Consider the following 26742-nt stretch of genomic DNA (forward strand, 5'->3'; position numbering starts at 1 on the left):
TACAGCTCGATTTCATTGACACAAGTTGATTCTGACCATTGAAAAGGGCTTAGGTCTTCCTGCATGACGAAATCTTAATTCGTCCATTTTAAGAATAAGATAACGTGATGACAGTAATCTAATTATACAATCACAAAGTATGTATTACAAATAATAATATGATTCGCTCTAAGTGTTATATTTACACATACCCCTGTTCGGGATATTTGTGTTGCATCCCCGTTGTTGTTTAATAAATCTATTTGCAATTTAGCAACAGAGCGTAAAATTACTTTGGTCTTCTTTCAGAGCCACATTTTTTGTAAATGTTTATTAATGTTTAGATCTACTCGAGATGGATTGGCTTGAACCTTTTGTGATTAGAATTTAATTATGGCTTTGTTCATCAAGCCTTTATAGTAGGTACTGTGCACATAAAAAACGACCACGAAGAAAACAGCTGACCAACGTGTTTTACTTTCACTAGGAAATCGCGAACAATATTTCGAAGGTGAAAGCCTTTAAACATTAGTCTTGTCGAGTAATTACTAACCGAGTAAGAGAGTTTGAACAACAAAACTGAGCGTCGAGGCATTATTCTGATGATATCAGTTACTGAGACAGAGTGAAATAGATATTTATACAAATGGCATTAGTTTATAGCCCTAGGGTCCTTTCCGTTCACCGCAATTTACCCGACCAGCTTCAGAGTTACATTATGACAAGAAAGACTGTTAATTTTATTAAAGGTATTCGTAATCTTCCATTTTAAACAACCATCGACATTAAAACATTATCCACTCATAAATCTACCAAATAAAAACCTTTCAATTTCAGCTTTCTTAAATGAACTAAACGGACTTTTCGCCTGATTCAAATAAAATCAAATTCAAATATAAGGAAAATATTAAAATGAACTACAATGTTGAAGCTAATCCGTTCATCCAAGAGAAAATCCGATAAGAAGGACCAAGACTAGCTATGCCCTATTACTGTACAGGTCTACTCAATAAGATGACTGACGGCTCAGAGCAAAACAGTGCAATAGACATATACACTGCATGCATCCTTCACCAATCCTCGGGTAAGCTGTACTTGCAATAAATAGTTTTAACATCTCTTTCCAAGTCAATCTCATGCATATGAAAATAAACTCTCACTTACGAAAAAAGCGATTCTTGTCTTGAGTGTTGAATGACATCATCACGCTCCTTTCCACGTTAAACTCGCTAAAGATTCCTGAGTTGCTATTGTAGTCCTGACTCGATAACAAAGTTTTATCCGCAGTTAACAAGAAATGGATGTTAAAATGATCTAGTAGCTTATCATATAGATCGTCATTGTAATGCTCTGTTCTTTTCCGTACCCTGACCACACCGATTGCCACGATTGATGACTAATAACCACACTGAGAAGAATTACTCTAGCTCGCTCAACAGAAAGGCCATAATTTTAACAAATGCTAATTTTACACCAAGACGAACTCGAGAGGTCTTTTTGACGACAGCTTAGTTTCAGACCGACATTTTCAGAATATAATTTATCGCGTTGACAGTCAGTCGGATATTCATCAATCATACAGTCTGGTATTTAAAAGCCGCCTGTTAGGAAGAAGTAACCTCTACCCATTTGACATGTTAAGATAAATTCATTTCTTTTTTTGTTGTTTCTCACTTCTCGGCCACGAATATCATCAGTCCTTTACCGTACTTTTTCCTTCAATAACCGTCAATAATTACTGACACACAAAAAATCCTACTGTTCTCTCTCTCTCTCTCTCTCTCTGCAATATATCGAATATTGCAGCCATGAACCAAAAGAAGCGACTGAAATCGTCCATGTAATGTAGAGAGAGAGAGAGAAATGGGGTCTTGGGAGGGTCAATAATTATAATAAATAATTATTTCGACTCACAGCTGCATTTTTGCAATATACCCAATAATGCTGTGAGCCTCAGTAATTATCTATTAAATATTGCTTCCTCTAAATTTAAAGTTCTTTGCTTTACAATTGCAGCAAATTTTAATTAGCTTAAAAGTAGCACAGCACAAAAAATTGATGTTACGCTATCAGACAACTTTAACTGGCCCGACATACTTGAGAAGAACAGAGAATCGCAAGCACGGTTCAAGCAAGATCGAGATATCGTTTGAATCCTTCTCAATTTACGATTTAAGGTCACTATACCATGGCATACTTTATCAGCAAAACGTCTTTGTCTTCTGAATATTCTGATATGCTGCTTGGTTTTCTCACTTTCTTTAAAGATTATTTTCTATCATGTACCAAAAAGGTGGTGATTGATTATCCGTTTTTCTGATTTGTACATTTCTTCTTTTACAGAAAACAACGCGTACGCATAAGACAAGGCCTGCTGTTTGCATTGTGAGGAGGCATTGATTTTCGACATTATATTTTTGAATTAGCTCTCGATTATGTTGAACTTATTTAAGTATAAGGTCGACCGCACCCGTCGGTCAATTAGGTAAGGACAGGAGCCTTTTTGTGAAGTTGAAGTCCTGGTGTAAGGCATGTCATTACTTCACTAAATAATTATACAAAAATATCAAGTTCAACACGCAATTATTGTCATTAAACAAGTTGTTTGAGAAGCAATATCAAAACTCAGGAGAAGTGACACCTAAAGGGGGTAAACAAAGACTTTTTCATTCATTCCAATTAGACAGCCGCCAATTGAAACAGATCAACACTGAAAACTAATTTAATTGAAAAATATGGAGGTTAAAATCCTTAAATTAGGTATAGCCTCACAGAATAAGGGTCATTGGTATTGGTTTTCGTCTTCGTTGCAGAAAGTCATACACTTCTATCACTAATGCGATACATACACCTTATTCGATGGTTTAAAGTATAATACGCGCGAATATTTTGCGAGTTGCGTAGTATTTTTCCGAGCCCTGTAGGGGCGAGAAAAAATACGAGCAATAAGCAAAATGTCCGCTCGTGTTATATTTCAAACCATCGAATAAGGGATTTTTTCCACTTTGTTTGGGCCAGTATTCCGTAAGTTTGTCCTCCCGCTTTTTTGCCCTTTTCTGCTCTGTAATAACATGGCATATTTTGCGCGTTCTTTTGCCCTAATATGGTTAAAAGGGGCAATAGTGGAATAATAAACAGACATAATATCATGAAAGAAAGGAAACGGTGCAAAACTTGTTTAACTCTTAGGTCAAATTCAAAATGTTTCGTTTGGACGCCTGTTTGCTCTCAAGCACTACTGTTGTCCAACGGATATAATACGGAATTAAACTTCAAAATAAATATCCGGAAACTAGTCTCCAAGAATTCTCTCAATGAAGTGAATCTGGCATTAATTAGCACCATTAAAATTAATTATGACAATTGCATAATTATGAAAGTGTTTCACACGTGACCTTAGTGTAAAAGGGAAGAACATGGCTTCGTCCAATGATTTTTCCCGCCAAAAGTGTTCTTGACACGCAACACCTGTAGAGTTTGAAAAGTATGTCGTCACCAGCATGAATAACCACAACACCAGCAACTGAGGAAGTGCCAAGCACAGGTAAAACGAACTATATTTTGTTATTGTTTTTAAAGGTTAGTTTTGTTTGGTTGCTATATTTAAGAACAGATGAGCTTTTTCCTTTCACGGTGCATGTATGTTAGAAATTTTTCTCCGTTAAAAACCATTCAGTAGTAATAATAATTTAAAGTGCACCAAACAGGTTCTTAAATAATCTTCGAGTTTTCATCTTAAAACATCACATTTAATAACATGTTGTAGTAATTCCTTTTGAGGTCAACTTATTGATCGATTCAGTGTACGTTAGGTAGTACACGTTTTGGCTTCGCACGGACCAATATATAACGACAAAATGAGAACGCCTTCCCCATAAGAAGTGTCAAATTCCAACCAAATATATTTATAGAGATATTATTTTCCTTAAAATAAAGAAATTATTATTTCCTTAGAATAAGGAAATTTGGTGTAACTAACATGATACAATTAATTGACTATTTGGAGTTAAATTAGGAATACAATGCTGGCCGTACATTTTCCGTTGGATCGATCGGTCGGTGAAGCGTTTTGCACGGGGTGAACGGTCAGAGACACTTTCAGTATTAGGTCGTAGTAATGTAGGTCGTAAAAAACCCCACATAAAATCAGCATTATTTAGTCCTTTTAATTAAGTCTATTAAGTCACTACTTAAAAGACTGTGGCATCGGTGAATATAGCAAAGAGCATGATACTGAACAGTGTGGGCGCTAAAACGCAGCCTTGAGGACGACCAAACTTCAGTTAAACTAAAATAAAATTTGGCTGTTATGAACTGTGTTTTTCAGTTTAACTGGCATGGTGACGTTTTCTACATGTCAATTTGCCTTCAGACTAGAAAAGCGATCCATGATCCTCCATTTTAATAGAAAAACAGATATCGTAAAATTTTACCAGCTCCCTTGTCAATGTGAAGTTCTTCTTTTCATTGCAGGATCAATATTTTAAAAGGACTCTACACTCACTTAAGTGATGCTTATGTTGCGTTAGAGAGGTTGAAAGAATTGGCGACTTTAAGAAAAATACAGATACAAACCTTAATGAGTGTAGCTCAAAGTCCTACAGTATTTATACTCTTGGCATTGTTTGCATTTGTGATAGTAACTGTTGATCTTGGTAAGTTGTTTGTAGAATTAAACTGATTCTTCACTTATCGTACAACAAAATACGATGTCCCCATGCACGATAATCCGTTTCTATTCATTTTGACCACTGACGTGCGATCTAAAAGGGGACAGATTTCAAAAAGATCAATTTAGTGACTACTTTGAAAGTGAACCTTTATTCTACTTCGTCGAGTTGTTTCAGAACTATCCAGGGAGAAGAGGACCAGCCCCACCCCCCGCTCCTTTAATTTATTTATCAATGTCTAGTGCACAGATTGATCGAACTTGCTTATAAGCAATCCCATAATTGCAGTGCAAAATATGGGATTCACGAGAGTTTGTATTGCTCACAAAATAACTTTTTTCTGAATTTTAAAGGGTGAAGTTATTGTTATAAAGAAACTTCAGCTTTACAAAAATCCTTCACAGTGTACTGATTAACTTATGATTTGAAAAGTTCCTCTGAACAGGGCCGGGTATGTGGTCTATTTGAGACAAACATTGCCAACGAGAAATAAGCAGCCCGTGAGTGATGAGGAAGCTCGTTCTTCAAGAGATTTAGGCAACAATGACATCACCAAACTGCTGGACGACTTGGACAATCAGACGGAGGCCATTAAGAGTGGCCAAGAGATTGGTGAAGAGCTTTTAGGCGAAAAAAATGACACCAGAGTTAAAGAAGAAAAGTTGGAGAGAACGAATAACAGTTTATTTGGAAAAGGTAAAACGAATAAGAAATTAGTTTTCAGAGCAGTTTAAAACATTCTCCTAACATGAAGTGTCTTGTTTGTCATTAACATAGCATGAGTCAAATTTTGCTACACAAATATCATAAAGTTACAATGTTATTTCTTTTACTGTTAGAACATGATCAGAATAACACAGACGGCATCGCAGAGGAAGCCGTAACAGGTAAATCTCATAGTCGTGTAAAAGGACAAAAACTTGTGAGAAAGAGGCCTGCTTGATTAATTCCAAGGATTCTGACTTCATATATTTTTAATTCTCTTTTTATATTTCTTTTTCATTAATAGTTATATGTTTTGTTAGTGTATTATTTAATGGCAGGTCCACACCAGCCTTTATGGTTGCCCTACGAGACCTATGTATGTAACATATGTGTCAGTATAAAAACTATTGTGTATAATCTGTATATACGCGGTTAATTTTTACCCAATTCAATAGTAAGGCAAATCCAAAGAGACCGGCTAAGGAACTACGTTCAAGTTGCTCTTTACTAAGTCCACTAAGAGTAATCATGTATTCCCAAAGGCAATGACGTTTCGAAAAAGTACGCCGTGCAAAGAGCATTACATTTTGTAAGTCTTAGAAAAACATTTCAAGGTTTCAACGAATAAATAAAACTTGTGAAAGAAAATTTGGTAAGTAAACTTGCTGTTTGTTCACACAATGAAATAAAACTTTTCAAGCATACTTGACAAGGAAAACGTTTTCTTCCTTGCTTGTTCTATAGATAGCGCCTCACAAGCAGTAAATATAGCAGAAGCCCCTTTGCTGGCTGACACTAACGGAGTTCCAGAAAAAACAACAGCTATCGAGAGTGGAGCGACTTATCTAGCTGGCAAGCCTCTGTTGATACTCAACAAAGAAAGCAAAGATCCTGATGTAAACAAATGGTTTCTCTACTACCCGCTTTCGACAGAATCTGATCAACAAACAGCTTAACAAGTCACGTCTTTTTGTATTGTAGTGTAAAATTATTGTAGCGTATCACAATTCTGAGTTTGCTTGCGTTTGCTTGAAAAACTATATTTTGCTAAATAATGTAGCTTAGTGCCTTACAATTATTGCAACGATCGAACAATGTATTTGGACTCGAAATGAAAAAATATTTATATATTTCCAGGCAGAATTCTAACTTTTCGTGTACTCCGTAAGCTGATCTTAGCATTTCAGCATTTCATAAGAAAAGAGTCGAGGTTTGGCAGGTTGAACAGTCTTTGTTTCGTTCACACCATTACTGAAAAAGGTTTACATGTAGATGTGAACAGCCGTTTTAAAACTGAGCTTTAAAAAAGTTGGTGATTTTCTAGGCCGAGTATGGTATTGTAATTATTCAATCAACATGAAAAATTGAATCATAGTCATTTTCAAAATGACTGAATAATGCCATTATATAATCAAAGGCGCTTTGTTAGCCCACTCGTGAATGAGAATACTAAATGTATTGGTGTAAAGCTATGAAATGATTCTGTCTTTTTGTGAGCGGCATGTTAGTATAGAAGTTGTTTGAAGGGAGATATGATCACGTTGGTTCCTTGTGTTTACAGCGGACGCGGGTAATCCATTCAAAAGCCTTCGTTATATAACACTAATTTCTACCATAAAGTGCAAGCTTGCTAACGCGTTGTGTAGTGGCGATGCGTTGGCCCTCCAGTCCAGCGGTCCGGGTTCGATTCTCAGCAGGGACGATTAATTTTTTTTTTTTACGACAATCTATTTTACAATTTTATACGACGTCTTTTTTTTCTTTCTCCTTTTTTATGAATCTATTAGAGATGCAAATCAAGTACTATACAGTATATTATTAAAAGGCAACAAAATTCGTCAGTTTGGCGAGCTTTTTTACGATAAATTATTTACGTATCATGACTATCGATTATCATACAATACGCTTGGAACTATAAAACATTCAGAGACTGCTAAAATTGGACTTTATTCATACAATTGTCCTGAAATCAACCTTTTAATACCCAACACAGTCGCAGTCCACAGTTCGTGCCTGGAAAATCTAAAAATTCGATCAAAACACGGAATGTCAGTTCAGTGTTTCGAAGATTTTCATATTTTCTCTAAGATTATTTCTTCTATTTGTCATGTGAAATTCTTAAGAGCTATAAATCGAGCCATTCGAAGAAGCTTTACATACAAGCCATTTAACTTTAAAAAATGACAATTGTGATGCACCACATCTGTACGAATATCTTCCTTTTTAATTTATTTTATCATTTTTTCGTTATTGAAGAGGATAACAGTTACAAACAATAAACATTCAACAACACAGAAACAACTCGAAAAGCTTGATTTCAAAAATATTACATATGAGATCATACCCACGCTTAACGTAACATCTCATTTGAAAAGTCAAAATAAAAGTCATTTATTTTATTTATAGCCAAAAGGTGGCAATGTTTAATTTATGCCAAGGACAATTCGGTATCGAAGTGATAACCCACTTAATAGTAAGTGTTTCCACAAAAGATTGCGTAAAATAAAGTGCACTCACAAGTAGCAAAGCAATACCCATGCAAGGAGGCTCCGTGGCCCAATGGATAAAGCATCTGATAATAAATTAGGTGATTTTATGTTCGAGTCCTGGTGGAGTTTACTAAACTTTTTGCATTATATGATGGGGCCCTGTCACTTTTATAATCCATATTAACCCTGGATGAGAAAATAAAATCAAATCTAGAAATAGTTCTTTGCTTTGATAACATTCAAGACAGGGATGCAGGAGCACTTGATACAAACCGGTGGTTTACTGGCAATCCCAATATTGTAAAAATAAAATCTTCAGCACAAAGTGCAAGGCAAAAAACTGGGTCGATCGGCACTGCAGTGTATATTATTCTGAATCAGCTTTCATTCACCCAAATGATATCCAACCATATTTTTTGGAGCGGTAGAAGAATAGAACTTTCATTCCACGAGACCTTCTACTTATTTACTAGAGCAAGCAATATTCTCTGTGACGCGGTAGTTCCATGTATGCACGCGACAGTCAGCCAACTTGAATGAATGAGAAAGACAGAATTACTGTAAGGACGACGATATGGGCGTTTCAAAAGAGGTAAGGTTGAACAATTCGAAAAGAAAAAACTTCCAACATTGATTTTAAAGCTAATGTCCTACGTAATGTCCTACACGTATGTTTGTTAAATAGAGGGCACGTGTGTAGGAAATCATATTGCGCGATTACCAATACACGGCCAGTGTGGTTCTGCTAAACGTGTATATACCTATACTGGTATTTCTGCCATTCCTTAACGCGAAAGGTCCCGCTCGGGTCCAATGGATAAGGCATCTGACTACGAATCAGGAGATTCCAGATTCATGTCATGTCTTTTTCATAGAACGCCCTTAGAGGTTGAAATGCTTTGATTTGTTATATTATTTTTGACTCAAAAGAAATGGCTAGACTAAATTAATCTAAAAAAGACTATAAAAGTAAAAATGTAGCCTAACACTACTTTAAAAATCGCATACTAAATAAATCCTTGCTTTCTGCGATCAACGGCATCATCATCCCTGATGGTGCTGTTGATCGGCGTAAGATAGCATTTTTTAGTATACGATTTTTACAGTAGTGTTAGGTTAATTAATGTAGGTTAATTAAAATATCATCCGCTCTGAAATGCTACTGAAGAACAACATCCAAAGATTACTAAATTAATCTAGATATAAGTACTAGTGCGCAGCTTGCAGACCTCGCAAATCTCGGGGTAGCATAGATCAATACGTAGAAAAAAGATTCTTCCAACAGAGAATAAATATAAATGGCGAGTCTCTTGTGCACCGGTATACCAGCACAGAACCCAAAACAAAATCAGTGGAATTGTGCTAGAAATCGGATGAGAAAAGTATGATTATGTATGGAGACTTCCTTGTTGTTTAGGACTTAACATTCTCTGCAAATCGAATCACGAAGAGCCCAGCCGGGGTGAAAACGTTGCTTCTATTTTGACGGTTCCCTCGTTTCTATGTACAGACGAAACGGACTATGTTCAAACTTTCTGAACTCCGAGCACCGGACAAGGCTCACTCGACAAAATCAGAAACCTCGCTTCGAGTCATACCAGAAATTAATGATGACATGGTCAAAAGAAACAAAGTTAAACAATTCGACAGAAAACAACTTTGACATTAACACTTAAATTAAAAGATATTTCTCAACATCGAATCGGGACTCTTCTGATTCGAAATCAGACACGGCTTTGCTTATTTTTAAATATATATTAAATCGATAGCAGATTCAACGAAGCCCTTAAGCACTTTACCTTTAGTTTCCAACCATAAAGAAGAAGTCTTCTAAAGGTAACTTCATCCCTCATGTAAGGCCCCGTGGCCTAATGGATAAGGCATCTGACTACGAATCAGGGGATTCCAGGTTCGAGTCCTGGCGGGGTCGTTCTATATTTTTTAATCTTCTGTTATCTATATAAACATTATTATATAGCCCCGTGATACATTTTTTTATCTGTAACGTCAATATGCGTAGAGGCGTCTGAATATTTTTGGTTTATAATTAAAATTGTTAAATTAAAAACAAGGAATCGACCCAAAAATATTCTTTCTTGTGGCCAATTCCCTCTATGAGACACGCCTGCACGGAGTCATGGTAGATGTATTCAACGTTGCCAAATGTCGCGTGTTTTGCTGAATACAACTACCATAATTTCCTGCAGGCGCGCCTTGTAGAGAGAACTAGCTATTTATTCGCTTCAAGTGATGAAGGATACTTGAAGTAGAACGATATCGTTTGATCGGGCATAGAAGGGGACCACTTAAAGGTATAACGATTACAAGATAATACGCAGCTAAAAACTTCAAATTATTAGATAGCCCAATACCCAAATACTACTAGAACGCGTCATCAGGGGTAGAGTAGTACTCGGAAATTTAAACTAAATGGCACTATAAGTATAACCTGGTTAAGTTTATCCCTGATTGTTCTTGCATAAAGGTCATGTCAAAAACAAATACACACCTGTAAAGGTCTCTTCAAATTGTTGAAATTAGGCAACTGGGCACTCGACATTTTCTCGGTGATTAATTATATATGGCGTTTCCATCTCGTCTGAGAAAAGGGAAACAAGACTAGAAACTAAAATTCAAAACGTTTCTGCCAAAATCTGCTCTGATCAAATCATTTTACAGTAGGTCTTGTTGCAAGAGTTTGTCAAATGTGATAGTGACTTAAAACCGCAGGTACGTAACACGAAGAAAGATGACTCAGTAACTGTTTATTTATTTTCTTGTTCTTAGCCATAGTAAAATAACCTTATAATCTTTCACGAGAAGACCATTTTATAAGGTGGGAAAAATGTCTCTTTTCCTTTTTTTTTTTTACTTCGGTGTCTTACTAAAAGCCGTGAATTTGATCCTAGACAATTTGTGACAATTCACACGAATACTATTGCTCTTGTTTGTTTTCTTTTGACAATTAGATTCTGTGTATTAAATGTTTCTTCAGAAGGTTTGTACATTTGCTAAACGTTAATCAAGAAATCAAGTTGTTACTAAGTTATCTTTGATGAAAGGCAAACGGATATATTACCCTTTATTTTTTGTGAAAGTGCTAGAAAGATAATAAATTTATACTCCAGCTATTGGCGATTACAAAAAGTTACAAAATGGCTTCGCTATGGAAGGACGAAATTATGTGAATGAAAAAGTTGATTTTTTCCAGACTACTACTTAAGTGATACATGATTTTTGATCCCAAATCTTTCTTACTTTGGTTGTATCCATTTTTTTAATTTCTGCTATTTTTGTTTTCCAGAGTGTCGCCTTTCGAAATTACATTTGTGATGAATGCAAGTACCTTCATTGTCGTTCTGGAAATAATACTGTGCCTGTCTCAAACAGCAGGTCAATACTAAACTGCTTTTACTGTCATGATCCATATTTTAATAGTGTTCGGTATATGGTTACCGTCGTGACATGGAATAGTAATAAGTACCAATAAACAAAAAGACGTTTCTTGATATTTTTGCTAGTTGACATATAGATCGTAATAAGTGCAGTGAAACAAGAACAACCCCTTGATATTTCGTGCTTACACATGGAATAGCAATACGTGCATTTTAAAAAAACTTAATGCGGCCATCTTAGGCTAAGCTTCATTTGTCTCGTTTAAAATAAGGTTGAAGCTAAATGTACTAAAAACCAATAATGTCTAGATCTTTTCAGAATAGGGACGTTTTTGATTGACTATCAAGAGACACTGTATTTACATTAGTTGTTTGATTGGAGCAGGTGGCTTGAGTCACATGTACCAATAACAGAGCTCAGAAAGAGAACAATTCACCCGGTTCTTTCCCTTTTTCTTCACTGGAAACAAGGTTCTGATTAGTTCATTACAACAAGAATGATTTCGAGGGCTGTAATAGGCGAGACGTGAATACTTGTTTTTTATTTACGACAGTTATTAGAACTCCGTTACATTATTTCAAGTAGTACGATTTATGAAACATTTCGACTGCTTCTCGTTGACTATCTTTTACAGATATTGAGGGCGAGTAGTCTAATTGTTTTGGTAGACGCTCTTAAGAATTGCAGTCCAAATCCCAAAACTTCATATCAAGAATAAATTCTCCCTTTTAAGGACAACGCACGCGCTATCATGTTCTTTCAGCGAATACATTACAGTGGTAGAACTAATCAGATTTGTGGATTTTCAATACAACACGACAAAGTGACTACTAATATAGATTAACTTCCCCGTGGAACTTGCAATTAGAGATAAGTCTTAGTTGAACTTGTAGTACCATATTGTTTGTTTGCAGTTTGTTTTTCTGCCCGTCTTCAATTATGACGAAATAGCAAATCAAAACCAAAGAACCCAATCATTTTTGGTTTCCTTTTTTCTCTATCAGAACCTTCTCATCATGCCGAAAGAAATAGAGTCAACCCGAAGTCACATGGAAAAATTATATCCCAAGACAAACACAAAATTTTCGGAATAAAGAAGGAACAGCTCAAAGAGAAAACTCCATCTCGTAAACACTTGGCGTTCAACGAGGCGAGCAGCTCTATGATAAAGACCAAGCTAGCCGATAATTTAGGAAGAATACCCTGGAGTAACAATCACCAAAACTTGGCATCTTATGTTAACGGTGAAGGAGGCTTGTCACAACAAAAGCTACTGGCTATCATGAGCCAGTTAACCAATGATATCAGAGTTAATGGCCGGAAAATTACTCCACTCCAAACGCAAATAGTAAAACAATCATCAGATGGTGAAATCAACCCGACATTATCCATGGACAACATGCAAGATGAGATGCAGCCTGATATGCAAAACGACATGCAGGATGATATGCAGAGCAATAAGCAAAACGATATGCAGGATGATATGCAGAGCAATAAGCAAAACGATATGCAGGATGGTATGGGTGGAAACGAAATTAAACCTATAGATATACCAATGAATCAGAGAGGGAGTAACGGCGGACAGATGATGCGACCTGGAATGTTTGAGCGAATGATGTTTGGTGGACTCTCTCAAATCATGGGAGGAGGTAGAGGGAATAAGGGCTACTCAGATTTTGGAGGTGGAATGGCTAACGTCCCTGGGTTATCATTCGGTGGATCTAACAACAACGGAGTCATTAACCTTATGGAAAGTGGAAACGGACTAAAGCCAATGACTGGAATGAATGGAATGGGCGGCATGAATAGAATGCATGGTATGATGAATGGGATGGGGATGATGATGAATGGAATGGGTAGAATGAGGGGGAGAATGTGGGGTGGGGGGTCGTATTTCTCCAGAAGAGGAGAAACCAATTCACACAAAAAGAAAGCCCGATCAAAGCACAAAATATTTCTCGAGAAGGCCAAGGCAGGAGCCTCCACCACAGTCAAAGAGGCAAATAAAACCCACCAACCTGCTCCTAAAATAAAACAAATCGATGCCAATCGCAAAACTAAACAATATTTGATACCGTAAATCCCTAGTGATAGGGTGTCTGGAGGAAGGGCTCACTCGACGTCAAACTTACACGCAGAAGTTGGGCAGAAGAACGCACGTGCCTAGCTGAACGGTCCAAATAGAGGACAAGAGGAATTTTATAGCGAATATGTTAGTTGACAAGTGAATTTCATTTTAATTTACAAATAAAAAAATGATTCACTTTAACACTTGATCGAGAAATCGTGGATAAAGAGATCCCTCAGATGCTTCGGAAAGTTGTAGACAGAAACAGGAATTCTAGAACGTAATTTGATATTGTAAAATGTCAATGCAAAAAAAATGTATTGTTCAATTAAAATCATAACATATTCGTAAACTTTGGGCTCAGGAAAGCTTCCTGGTACGTGAATGTGTTGGATTCCCTACGACTTGTGAAATGGAGTGTAAAATAGTTCTTAACCAGACACAATGGCAATAACATCTGGATCGTCGTACTTGGTGACTATTGCTAACTAAATTAGTGTAGTCACAAACGTTTTACTTACTGACAAGCGTAGTCATCGCATGTTCCGACCTAAACTGTCATTATCAATGTTATCTATTTCGCCAGTTCTCTTTATGCCAGGGCTTTCAGTCTTTCCAAGTAGAGATAAAACAAAATGTTTCATTTATGGCCGGGCAAATATAAATTGTTTGCCAAGGGTATTTACTTGATAGATAGCCAGTTAAATATGTCCCTTCGTAGAGAATTCCACGAAAGCATAATAAAGTGCAGGAGATATTGGTAGAGGTACAAACCATTCTCAAGGCAGAACAAATTAAAATTTACTAAAGTGGAATCACATCTCATTTGGAAAACAATATTACTGCATTAATGTCTAAAGCTTGCACTGATCCAATTTTGTTTTAATTTTAAATCATGTGACTCTTCCATATGTGTGTTTTTTGTTCAGCTCCAATCAAACCGTCAATCATTTCTTGATCTAGAAGTCACACGTTAGCGTTAATAAAGGTTGGCCTAAAATTTACTTAACGTAGCTGTAACAACTACACCACAGCTGTAGACTGCACCACATCCAATTAACGTACAGCCCTCAAAGTATCAAAACTCTTTACCGGGTTTCATACATTTCTTTCAATGTTTTTCCCGTCTCGTGCCGGCTTTACTATTTATCGATGTGATAGGGAGAAGTTAGTTCTGGATCGCCAGGGGCGGATCCAGGAATCCTGAAAAGCGGGGGGGGGGGGGGGTATGCACCTTGAATAGGTTCGATGCATCGGCTTGGATAGTGAACGCCGCAGGCGCGATCGTCTAGGGAAGACCGGGGCATTCCCACCTGGGAAAAAATTTTTCGATTTTACTCTCCAAAACGCCATTTCCAGCATTCCCCGCTATTCCCACTTGTTGCTCATATTGAACTGTCTCGAAATGTACATTATCTTCTCTTAAGTTGACAAATGGTAAATTGGTGGGATTGAAACGACTACTTATAAAACAATTTTGTTCTATTACTTTTTTATGAAGAGTGAAACAAATAAAAAAAATTCTGCTCATGGGGGGAGGGGGGCAACCACTCACCTGGATCAGCATCTGATTACTTTGGAATTTCCATAACCAATTTCACTTCCACCACATTCTTTAACAGTAGCAATTTAATTCCAAAGGCAAAGTGACAGAAGCAAAGTTACAGAATCACGTCAGAACTAACAGAGAAAACAGCTGCAAAGGTTTGGACTAGAAAGATCAGAAAAGTGCCTGGTAACTTTTGCAACTCCATTATGTATCGCTACGCCTCGTTGCAAGGCGGCTCCTAGTCTTATTAAGAACGTTCCTTCTGATTTTCACTGCAGATGTTTACAACGCAATGCAAAAGTTCCGTAATGAAATTAACGAGCTTATGCGCGCCATCGTGTTTCACTCCTATGTACATGATGCTACCATGTTGTTTTACGTTTTTTTAGCCAAACTTTTACAAAATCTGCAGGACTAGAGGAAATGTCATAAGCGTTTGCGGTGCAACCGAGCAAAATGAAGAAATCAAGTTCAGTAGCGAATCCAAATCCCCATGTTCTGCGGGTATTTTATTGTTGGTTAAGTTTAGAAAGCACTCACACCACTTAAGTTACCAGACATTCACGCCTATTTAACATCTAATGAAAATGTCAAATGGTATATAGTTTTCCATTGTTCGTCCTTGACGACGGAGACCTTTTGGCAGTTAATTATTGATTGCCAAACTTAAGAAGAAAGTCCTTCGAAATTGAGTATGACGTCATTCCACCAACATCTTGAAGAGCAAGAAACCAAATATTTCCCGGATTTGTTATGGTTTTGTTTTATGGCGGAATAATGTTGTAACAAACATAGCTTAATTTCAACTTTTAATCTCTGTTAAAGCTTTTTTGTTGGGCAAGGTAAGAAATAGTAATGTTATGATTTACACAAAGGGCATTCACCTTATCGCGAAGGACTTCGTTGACCTTGTTTGTGGTTCAATGTTGAGGCAAAATTTAAGATTTATTAAACTAAATGTTAACAACGGATAAAGAGTTTGCAAAGAAACTAATTTATCGGAAAAAATTTTGTTCGTGTGATGAACAGAGCACAAAAATTTAAGAACTTCCTCATTTCAATTCAGTAGCCTTTGACCACTTGACAGCCATGGGACGGATGTAAATTTTATTTAACCTGTTTGCTTATAAGTCGTTCTCGGGGAGTGAACTTTGAAGAGGGTTCTTTAAAAATACCTGTTACAAATTAAATTGACTAATATAGTTCAACCATAAATTTGAGACAGTGACGAGTACCTTCCTTACAATACTTTATTGAAGACTGCATATAGTTAAAGACAAAGGAAGCCAATATGCTTCTTTTCACAAGTTACTCGTTAATGTTTTTTAATGTTTTCTTGTTTTTTTTCCGGTTTTCTTACAGTTGACGAAGGCTATGATGCTACTTTACTGAACGATGAAAGGCAACAGATTCATACTCTTTCCGATTGTGGCACTATACTTTGCCACTGGGACATCCATAACAACAGGCACGTTGCCCTTTTACCCATTTTTTTTTATTAATGGCGATGTAAATGTTAGTGTAGTTTTTTTGGTACAGAGCTAGTTGAAGGCCTCGGTACTCTGAAGAAACGCGTTATGCATATTTCAGTGACAAAATCAATCTCGTACTAAACTTGTTGGTTAAACTGAAATAAAACAAAATTTAGAACTTGAGCTCACAGGTGCCTATTCCATCGGCATCTGTTCAGTCTCTACTTTTTCAATAACTGTATATTATGTCCATATTTTAGATCAAAATGATAATTCTACAACAGAGGTTGCACGACAATTTATCCTTCCTCCGAGAATCCGCCAGATGTCGTTATCGGGCACAGCATCCAGAAATAATCCATCGATGATGGCCTTCAATGGGCTCCCGGGAGAAACGAGTGAGGTAACTGCGCAACAGGTTGAGAATCAAATTGACCAGTTGAACCAGCTTAGCCAGCAGATGCGCGGATTATCCCAGTCACCATCGATTCAGCAAACCGCTAAAGGGCAACAGATACCGCTTTCCAGCTTTGTTCCACAAATAAGCAGAGGGGCGCTCCAAAGTGGTCTAGGGAGACAGCTGGCAGTTGAACCGAGTTATGTCAGAAATATAGCGAGAAACCCATTAACAGGACCCAATGGACTAACAAAGGATGTTCTTTCAGACTTAATGTTTGGCAATCTTAAAAGTTTGGCATCTATGGGCGGTTTGAGCAATGCCAACAGTCCACTCGAACAGAACGCCATGTCGCCTCAGATGCTTGGAAATTCTGAATTAAGTGCATTTAATAATCCTTTACTTGAAGAAAAGGTTGCACAATCGCAATCAGGAAAGCCAGGTCTAGGTGCCGGTCTGGGTCTTCCCCTTCCACCGAATGAAAATATGGATTTTAACGATCTGCCAACTAATGATCTCGACAACCTGAAAGATTTACCCTTTCTTCGATCGAAACATCACTCAAAGAGCAAACGAAAAAAGAAAAATGACAAATCGGACGTTGTCACAAAGCTTTTGTTGACTTTATTGGTTGACAAGTTAAAAGACATATACGAAATGGACAAAATGAACAGCACTCAGAGGAAAACTCTGAAATTGGACTCATCTACAATTGGAAAAATTGAAAACACTCTCAAAGAACGAAGCCATCCTTCGTCAAACAACAAAAATCCCTCTGATGAAAAAGAAGCCAAATTGTCTGATAATTTTGACACTAATCTTTCCTTCCCGCTGACGTTTTCCGACACGAAAGGGGCTCATGTATCGCTCGTTGACTCTACACAAAAAAGTGATAACAAAGACAGTTCCTTACTCGATGTTGACACAAAGAACATCGAGAACATAATAAAAGGTATCGAGAATGGTCCAGAGCCCAAGGGAAACAGCAGCGTCAAAATTGCAGGTGTTAACGCTGATCCAGGAAACAGCCCGCTAGAAATTTCCCAAAAAACAACAAAGACGTTAAACAGTGACGATTTGAAGCTCCTTCAAAAAGGAACTGCTTCTGAGTTTCATCGTGTAAAAATAGATCCAGTGGGCGAAATAGGAAAGAGCGAAACTATACCGAGTATTTCGGACTATCACCCGACCATAGACGTTTCAAAGACAGGCTCTCCTTCTCAAGGGATGTTCGAAGTACATACCGACAAAGCTACAGTATCAGCTTTACCTACGTTTTCTATTTCATCCCTGCTTAACCAAGAAATCCCTGGAAATGTTAAAGCAAGTGGCCGAGTTCTCAACACAAATGCGGAAAAGGAAGTCAATAATGTAGGTATGGATTTGACTAGCACAGCTGCAGCAAAACCATCAGTAACAAGCACTGCAATTGAAGATACAAAAGGTTCAACAACAAGTACTGGTGAAACCGATAATGCTAATTACCTTGAAGCTTCCAGAGTACTAGGAGCGGTTTTCAACAAAGTGAAAGATCCACTGGCTAGGAAAAGCGTAGAAGTTGCTATCAAAGCTATGCTGAGGTTGATGAAGTCAGACAACAACTATTCCAAAAAGCAGTCGGTACCATCAATAAAGTCATGGATACTACAAGAGAAAGTGAAAAAACTGATGAAAACAATCCACGAGCTTTCCAAGACAGTTCATGCTGTAGACGAAGAAGTTTCAACTTCTACGAAGAAGTATCGTCGTGCCAAGCACAAAATCCTTAAAAGACGGTTCTCACACAAACGCGCAAATCACCACAGGCCACGTCACGCACATTATCATAAGAGGACATAATCAAAGCACTAATACGTCTAGGAACACAAAGTGCACTATCATATATGTTAGAAAGTATTGGCTTACTAGCCAAGTTTAGGTGGCTGACAACATATACAGTAGATTGCACATTGATAAAAAAATATGATAATCTTCATGTAACAGGTTACCATAGCAATGTTATTGAAAATTAAGTAACATGTTGAGAAACACCGACTTTTTGCAAAGTTTATAAAATTTCCTGGAAGGGGTTCAAGGAAACCAATTTTTAGATGTCTCTTTTTTAGAGCGATCTGGTACAGGGTGATAGCATTGATCCAACAAAGCGCAAGGCAGTGAGTCACGTTCATTACCAGTCGCCTTAATGTACTGCGAATACCTAGGGCAAGTTCTCGTTATTGGTTTCATCTTAATTAACATGCACTAGATCAGGTAGTAGGTATTGATAACAGATTTTTTTTTTACTTGCAGCCCTTCGATATTTCACTTCAGTTCAGTCAGTACGAGTTCACAATGATATACATAATTATGATATACAGATTAACCTACAGTTTTATCCAGAGAACGATGCTGGAGTCTCCTCAAAAAACTCTAAATACCTTTATCAATGGCATAAGATTTATTGTTTTGCCTTAAGAAAAACGGGAATCACTTGAAGCTATTATACAAAATATAACATTTGGAATGACTGTGTTCTTCATTTTAATAAAGACTTTTATTCTTGTATCTTGAAATATATTTTGTTAAAGGTTCAACTTGGATAAGGGCGATCGTGATCGAGTCAATATTAGCTACAATATAAGCTACAGTTAATGCGGTCGGTGCTGCTGATAAACGGGTCGATGCCATTTTAATCGGTAGAGATGTGGTCATCAAATATTTGTAACTAACAATACTATTAGGCCTAATAAGGCGATTATTATTCCTAAGTTAGAGCCACGCTGAGGCTAGGGATAGGGATAGAGACAGAGTCGGCTATTATAGATGTGGTATCGGATCAACGTGATGGTGTAGTGGTGTGAGAGGAACTGTTAGCATGCCAGAGTTCTAGGTTTCGGGTTCGATCCTGGGTGGTTGCACGCAGATTTTTTTAAATTTAAAAACAGACATTTTTTACATGTGATAGTGAAAAAAAATCCTTGTGTCGCTAAAATGGCATCGACTATTTACAAAAGAGAAACTTGCGTCGGCGCTTCTAATTTTATCAGGTTTAACAGTTTTAAGGTATTGAAACCTAATTAATTATGAAGAAAAAGTTTAATGTCGCGTTATTTGATAGAATTTGAACTAAACGTACAGATTCATTTTCTTTTTTAAGTATTCTTTGCTCTAGTTTATCAGTGGTAAACAAATTTTAATAGTTCTTTCAAACCGCTGACTTGAAAAAATAGTTTACAAGTGATTTCCAATTTAAACACAGAAAAAATAAATGTTAAGGTTCAATACCTCAAGCTTTTTTAACCAACAAACTGCTGATATACCTATGACCATCTTCAAACGATGCAGTGGGCTTTTTGTTAGTTTAAGTATATTCACGTTTTAGGTCTCCAGATTCAAAAAATATATTGAGCTCTAATAAAAAAAAAAGCTACCTTTGAAAAGTGGTAAGAATTTACCAGCAGTAGCTGGATGCAGCAGCTGCCGTAGGGGTGCAGTAGGTCTATGTTAAGAATAAACTTGCCAACAAAGTTTACCATGCCCAACAGTCTCTGAACACCAGCCTTGTCATCTGGCCTTGGCATCTCAACTACTGCTCTTACTTTCTCTGTGTCAGTCTTCAAACCATCCTTTGTAAAAATTTGACCGCGAAACTTCACCTCTTTCTGCTCGATATGACACGTGGACTTCTTTATTCACAGATTGCTGTCTCGGGCACGCTGCAAAACAGCCCTCAGTTGGGTATCAACTGAATTTGGTAGAAAGCCTTTTAGCATCCAAGGTTGTAAACAATGTCTCCTGCGCAAATGACTGTGATATCCTCCACTAATGGAAGTGGGTAATGTTCACGCTTAATGGCTCGGTTAAGATCCCTTGGATCAAGGCACACCCGAATGGACCCATCTGGTTTATTAACACACACAAGACTGCTAACACAATCTGCTGGTTCATTTAAGGGCACTTGTTTTAATTATGCCAACACATTCCATGCAGCGTAGCTCTTTCTTTGACGGGTCTCGTCTTGGTGGGTGGATGACAGGTGACACAGAGGTTCACGGGTAGGCATTTCAGCCCTTCGAATACTTTTGGAAATTCATCCAGGACACTTCTACTTGCGATAGTGTTTATGCAGGAAGCCCCACCTAGGAGGGGTGTATAACTGCCATTTACCACTTGATATAAAACTTGACGTTTGTGCCCCCGCACCCAACATATCACATTTTCCAACTGGTTCTAAGTTTCCAGTCTTGGCGAGGTAGCAAAGGCATAGTTAATTGTGATCTTGACATACACAGTTTTTTGGCAGAATATTACAAAGGACAAGTGTCTTACTTAAACACCTCTTTAACATTGCCAAAATCTGCTGTTTCAACCCAGTCTTGGTTCCCCGAGTTGACTGCACCAATAAACATAGTCGTCTCAGAGTCAGGTTAACTGTGTTTACCTACTTCTTTTGTCCTCCTGCGGCTCGGCACATCCTTGCAAAATGATTCATCCTCTTACACTTGTGGCATTGTTGATCAGCTGCAGGGCATAAATCTTTCCCCAAGGCCATGCAAAATACCACAGTTCTTGCACGCCATCCCACGTTAATGCTAACGACCAGAGCCGTCTACTGAATCCACCTTCTCGACTTTGCTGCTCTCATCCTTTAAACTCTTCATGTGTTGTTTACTTTTTTGGAGATACTGGCTGCTTGCAATGTTCTGTCTAGATTCTGATCTCTTTTCATCAGTTTCTCCTTGGAACTCGGGTCCCTGAGGCCCAGAATTAGCATAGACGTTAACCAGGATTCTTCTTTGTCGCCGCTACAAAAATAATAATTAATTCGTTGACTATCTCGCCGTCTTGCTGTTTGCGTTTGAATAAAACAAATGGCGATTAAAGTGCTTTACTGTCAATGGCGCGCAATAAGCCTTGAGTTTCTTCTCCACTACCGCTATTTTGTTACGATCACCTTTGTCTTTGAAATTTCAATAGACATCCACACATTTCTTTCCACGCCAATGGAGCAGCACTTGAATTTTCTTTTTATCGAGACATTTGCCACTTTGCACAGCTCCCAGGACATCTTCCGTCTCCGCACTTAGTATAAGAGCTTCAGGCGGTTGTAAGTGCTCCATCCCACTTCTGACACCATGAAGTGCAAAGAACACAACATACACAAGATGACAGATGTACAGAACTCGTTTTATTGCAATGAGCATGCGCTTAGTGTAGACCGCTGGCCTAAGCTTACAACAAACATAGGATAATCCCAAATATTCTTGTAACATTGGTTCCCATGACATTTATCACTAAATATTAGCTACACAAATAGAAATATTATTCCAAGGACTTTTTCTGTGGTGCAGGAAAACCAAAAAGAAATACCTGATCAATTTTTGTGTTCACAAACCTGTCGTAGCATTTCTTGACATTTATTTCATGACTTGCTCGTGGTATTTTTTTCCTTTTCTAAAAATATTATTTTTAATCAAAGACTCACACCTAATTTTATGTTTCAACTTCTAACTTAAGCTTTAAGTTAAGAAACAACTGAGTATATTCTTTTACGAAATGGCCTCCTTTCTGCTTCTAAGAAAGTAAAAAGGTTAAGCAGGTTGCTTAATGACCCGTCCGACATGTCTTTCCATTATCGTGGCGGTTGAGTAGGTACAAATGCGCTGAACATGTTAAGAAATCACTTTCACATCCAATTTCAAAACAACCTCTCTTTTGTCATATTAAACAACTATAGGTTACTTTGGAAATTAAAATATAGCTTGAAAGTTGGGTTTTGTCTTGCCAACATATTGGTCAAGGTGTTTTAATTGGTTGTCATTTTTTTTAAAAAAGTGTCAGCGTGTTTGGCTAGTGGTCTTGTTAGGTTTTCGAAATAATAAGGACATCTCGGTATAAATTATCCAACTGAAGATAAAGCACGCGTTTCTAGCCCATCTTAAATCCAGAAATAAACCCAAAGCAAACCAAGTAAAGAAACCAACTAACCCATGCATAACTAATGCGGTATTTCTTACATCATTTAGTTGAGAGCAAATACCATCATTGCCGTTGCGATCGCAGACGTTCTAAAAAAAATAATGGCTTCAAAATGGTTTTGGTGCTCATTGAATTCCCTTTAAAATAACGATAATATATATAACATGTAGTGGCCTGTATGACTGGTCGTTGGACCGACAATTGAAGGTGAGAAAAAGTACTTCCTCGTGTCACGATGGAACGATTTTCACTGAGTTTATTTTAAGAAATTAAACAAGGGAAGGACGATTGAATTCATCAGTCAGTTCACTTCTTCTCTTCGAATGAATTTTGCCAAGGAATTTCCCATATGTGGTAAATTTATTTTATTTTGTTAACCTGAATTTAAGTAGTGCTTTAATGTGTTATGTAATACAAGATTTTCTTTTAGATATAATAATATCTGAAGTATAAGTTATAAGTTGACTACCAACTTTCCCGAAACAGTGAGGACTGCGCATTCTTAGGCCCGGTTCAGACGCCGTACTTTTCATGAGCCGAACTCAATTCGAATTTGACCGACCCAAATTGACAAAAGTACGCCTCTCGATTCAGACGCCGTACTTTTTGGCCGTTCCGAGGCCGTTCCTAATACAGTTCCAAAAAAAACAGTCAAAATACATTATAATAATTTATGAATTAGGATCAGCACATGAAAAGTACGGCGTCTGAATCAAAGTCGTTCCAAAGGCGTTCCACAGGCGAAATTCTCGGCCAAGCCAGGCGGGAAGAACGGGTGAGCCGTTTCAAATTGAAATAGCCGTTTTAATTTGATTCAGACGCCGATCTTTTCATGTACTCAATTCAAGGAATTAGGTTCGGCTCATGAAAAAATCCGCAGCGTCTGAACCGGGCCTTATTTACCCCCTGTAAGGTAACCGATCTTGATCAAAATAGGACAAACTACAGTCGAACTATCAAATACAAAACCGCTTAAATATGCCACGGTAACTGCTGTGGCACTGAAGGTAATAACCATCGTCTATCGATTGATATATTGATTATTTTGTCTCTCCCTTTTATTTTGCAGTTCACAGTTAGAATGAAGTTTTTGTTAACAGCAGTTGTTTTGATTTCGTTTCATGGACTGCTTTCCAACGGTAAGAATTCCACATCCAGTCGCATGTTAGCGTAAACAATAAAAAGTTGATCAAAACTTCAAGAAATATATATATATGCACACCGTAAACCAGTATATATACATTTTTGTCTGCAGGGAAACACGAAGAAAACATCGAAAAAACAAACAGACTGACTAAGTTTTTCCAGGAAAACAACAGCAGCCTGTCAACGCCGGAAAACTACAAGAAGACAAAAGACAAGGAGAGCAACAGTCCTATGTCACATGGGACAAATTCTACAGAAGAGAAAGAAAAAGATAAAGAGAGCACTAAAAAATTCTCCAAAATTAAAAACTTTGAAGCAGAGAAAGGAAAACACAAGGATTACACGGAACGTTTGTCAAAAATCAAGAAAGAAAACCAAACTTTAAATAAAACTGAAAATAGCAATAAGACCACCACAGAGGTACACAAAACTCGCCATTCGAAAACTAACCAAGATGAAAAGAAACAAAAAGCTGTTATTCGTCAAATGTTGTGCGAGCTGTTCAATATTTCTAAAGAGAGCGAAGCTTGCAAAGAAAAGCAACATTCCAAAAAAGCAATGATATGGCCAACAAAAATGATACCATGGTTAAAAAAGGTGCTAATAAGCAAGCTAAATCGCGGATTAAACAATCGCATGTCTTTCCTAGATAATATGGAAGGTCCTACAGAGCCCCCGTTTGGGGGCCTCTCTGACAACTGGGATGGTAATCCCTTTCAAAATTTGCGTCGAAAACATCGTCATGGTCTAAAAATGGTTCCTTTGTTAAAAGCATTGAAGGCAAAGTTGTATGGGCAACGAACACCTGGTGATGTCGGAAGTCTTAACGATGCATTGAATGGCGAAGGACTTAATGGATTTGGGCCCATGCCAACCCAAGGCAGCTCGCATCTTATGCGTCAAATACTTGGCCAGGCTTTGGGAGGTTCCGACAGGAATTCAGTTTTAAATGAAATGATGCAAGAATTTCTTCTTGCAAACAACCGCGAAGAAAGCGAGGGTAACGAAGGATTTGCTGACTTGACTGGACAAAATAGCTTTTCTCCACTCAACAACGGTCCTCAGAGCTCCCCAGTCCTACCAGAACCCAATCAAGGTATAGGTGTTGGGCAATTAAACGGCATTAATATGTTTCAAGGTAATATGAGAACACCGTTGGCGTCGGAGCAGCCTATTCATGCACAAATGTTAGACAACGGTGCTATAGCGCCGATGCCCAGTCAGCCAATAGGTAATTCCCCTTACAAATCTGCGTCCTTTTTGGGAGGACGTTCTCCCATTGGCAGGTCTCCCCTTATTGGAAGCCCCCTTCGGATGTCTTCTATGGCTTCCGGACCTATCAGCTCGCCAACATCAAGAAGCTCCCGAATACAAGCTTCTGTTCTGGAAGCACCCCAGCGGGAAGGGTCGCTTTTGCAAAGAGCTGGCGGGTTTGACTCACCAATATCGTCATCCTTGCTACAGCGTACAGCAAACCCTACTCAGCGGATGTATACTGAAGGTGAAGGAGAAGAACAAGGTATTTCAAGTCAGGACGACAACATCATTGAGGGGGGCGTACCCGATGAAAGGCGTCTGCCAATGCGTCAACTAGTGAGTGATAACCTGCGTCAGCCAGTGGGTAATAACCTGCGTCAACCAGTGGGTAATAACCTGCGTCAACCAGTGGGTAATAACCTGCGTCAACCAGTGGGTAATAACATGGTTATGGAAGAAATCAGTGACAATATGGCTAGAGGTGTAAACCTTCCAATGCAAACTAACCCGGATTTAAATCGCTTGTTGAAGTTGCGGTCTAAGTTTCGATCAGCAGGAAGCCCTTCCATATCAAGGTTATCTCGCCTTGGACTTGATAGTAACTTTGAACATGGGCTACGTTTGCCAGTTGGCTCTAATACGATGGGAATGGCTTCTGTCTTATCCAAGGACGGAGATTCGATAAATTTTGAAGATTTGAACAATGAACGATCCTTTGCGTTCAGAAGAGAAAAGGTCTTGAAAGGAACAAGCAACTCGTTGAATACGATTCATAAGAAATCTAAGACATCCCATGGTAAAGTTAACAAAACCAATAAAGGTGGAAAATAAAAATTAGCTAAGCCTTTGGCCGAAGATGAGCTGTCACAAACAAGCTCCTTCCCCTGACAAACAATATTTATGTTTAATTTTGTATATTTTTATGAAAACGATTTTAAGTTAAGGAAGATTCGGAGTACAGTAATCAAATGGCTTTGTTTGAAGACAAATGGTCTGTGCGGAAAATTCGCAAGATATTTTTTGCATTATAGTTCGAACCATGTTAGCAAATCAAACGAACATATTCTATACATTACTTTTTTGTCATGGGAAAACAGTAATAAAACAACACAAAGCCAAACAAAAAAAACATTGATCTCTTTAATCCACATCGAATTTCATTCAAGAAACAGGCCATTTTTTTTTAATTTCTGGCCTATAAATATATACGAACAAAAATAGTGCATGGAGATTATCAAAGATCAGTGTGTCTTGAAAGACAAAACTGTGATATGTTCTTTAAATACAATCGTGTAATTTTGTATCTCGCACTCAAAAGGATCGAAAATTAAAAGCTATTTAGTTAAATCTGATGTGTTCTAATATAATTATACTATATTATAATATAATTTTCTGCAAACCCGCCGGGAATGTCCGTCGTGGACTAAGGCACTGTTTCTCGAAGATTGACTAGGTCCTATAATTTAGTTGTTATGCAGCCTTACACTGTTGCTGTTCGGTGTCAGGACTTTTCTCAGCTGAATGTCTTAAGACAACGTTCAAATAGATACTGGTGGTTCATGTTCACACCATAACGTAGAATTTTGGACGGCAAAGGACTGTACAAAGATTATAACGAACGCAGACCTATTGTACTCCTTATTGAATAAATCTTTT

General features: G+C 37.7%; 3 protein-coding genes and 1 non-coding gene across 5 annotated transcripts; all 4 read left to right on the top strand.

The window, feature by feature from the left end:
- Positions 1 to 3482: 3482 nt before the first annotated feature.
- On the top strand, positions 3483 to 13659 carry LOC144660104 (uncharacterized). Of its 2 annotated transcripts, XM_078520662.1 has the most exons (7): positions 3483 to 3523; positions 4453 to 4634; positions 5082 to 5345; positions 5489 to 5536; positions 6099 to 8435; positions 10523 to 10573; positions 11148 to 11206. In XM_078520662.1, exons 2-5 carry the CDS (start codon positions 4559 to 4561, stop codon positions 6308 to 6310), a joined length of 600 nt encoding a protein of 199 aa, XP_078376788.1. In that variant the 5' UTR covers positions 3483 to 3523; positions 4453 to 4558; the 3' UTR covers positions 6311 to 8435; positions 10523 to 10573; positions 11148 to 11206. The 2 variants fall into 2 exon arrangements, with proteins under 2 accessions (XP_078376788.1, XP_078376787.1); XM_078520661.1 differs by lacking the exons at positions 3483 to 3523; positions 4453 to 4634; positions 5082 to 5345; positions 5489 to 5536; positions 6099 to 8435 and adding an exon at positions 12244 to 13659 and having other exon boundaries at positions 10038 to 10573; positions 11148 to 11236.
- Trnar-acg (transfer RNA arginine (anticodon ACG)) lies at positions 9701 to 9773 on the top strand. Its single transcript has one exon. It is a non-coding gene; the product is annotated as a tRNA-Arg (tRNA).
- Positions 13660 to 15570: 1911 nt separating the features above from the next.
- Positions 15571 to 19916, top strand: LOC144660380 (uncharacterized). Its single transcript, XM_078520989.1, has 3 exons — positions 15571 to 15698; positions 16219 to 16324; positions 16589 to 19916. Exons 2-3 carry the CDS (start codon positions 16252 to 16254, stop codon positions 18562 to 18564), a joined length of 2049 nt encoding a protein of 682 aa, XP_078377115.1. The 5' UTR covers positions 15571 to 15698; positions 16219 to 16251; the 3' UTR covers positions 18565 to 19916.
- Positions 19917 to 22749: 2833 nt separating this feature from the next.
- LOC144660954 (uncharacterized) lies at positions 22750 to 26433 on the top strand. Its single transcript, XM_078521674.1, has 3 exons — positions 22750 to 22890; positions 23753 to 23822; positions 23939 to 26433. The coding sequence occupies exons 2-3, from the start codon at positions 23765 to 23767 to the stop codon at positions 25915 to 25917; spliced, it is 2037 nt and encodes a 678-aa protein (XP_078377800.1). The 5' UTR covers positions 22750 to 22890; positions 23753 to 23764; the 3' UTR covers positions 25918 to 26433.
- Positions 26434 to 26742: the final 309 nt, after the last annotated feature.

The sequence above is a fragment of the Oculina patagonica genome, chromosome 7, assembly GCF_052425735.1.
Source record: "Oculina patagonica isolate OP01 chromosome 7, crgOcupat, whole genome shotgun sequence".
Taxonomy (NCBI): Eukaryota; Metazoa; Cnidaria; class Anthozoa; order Scleractinia; family Oculinidae; genus Oculina; species Oculina patagonica.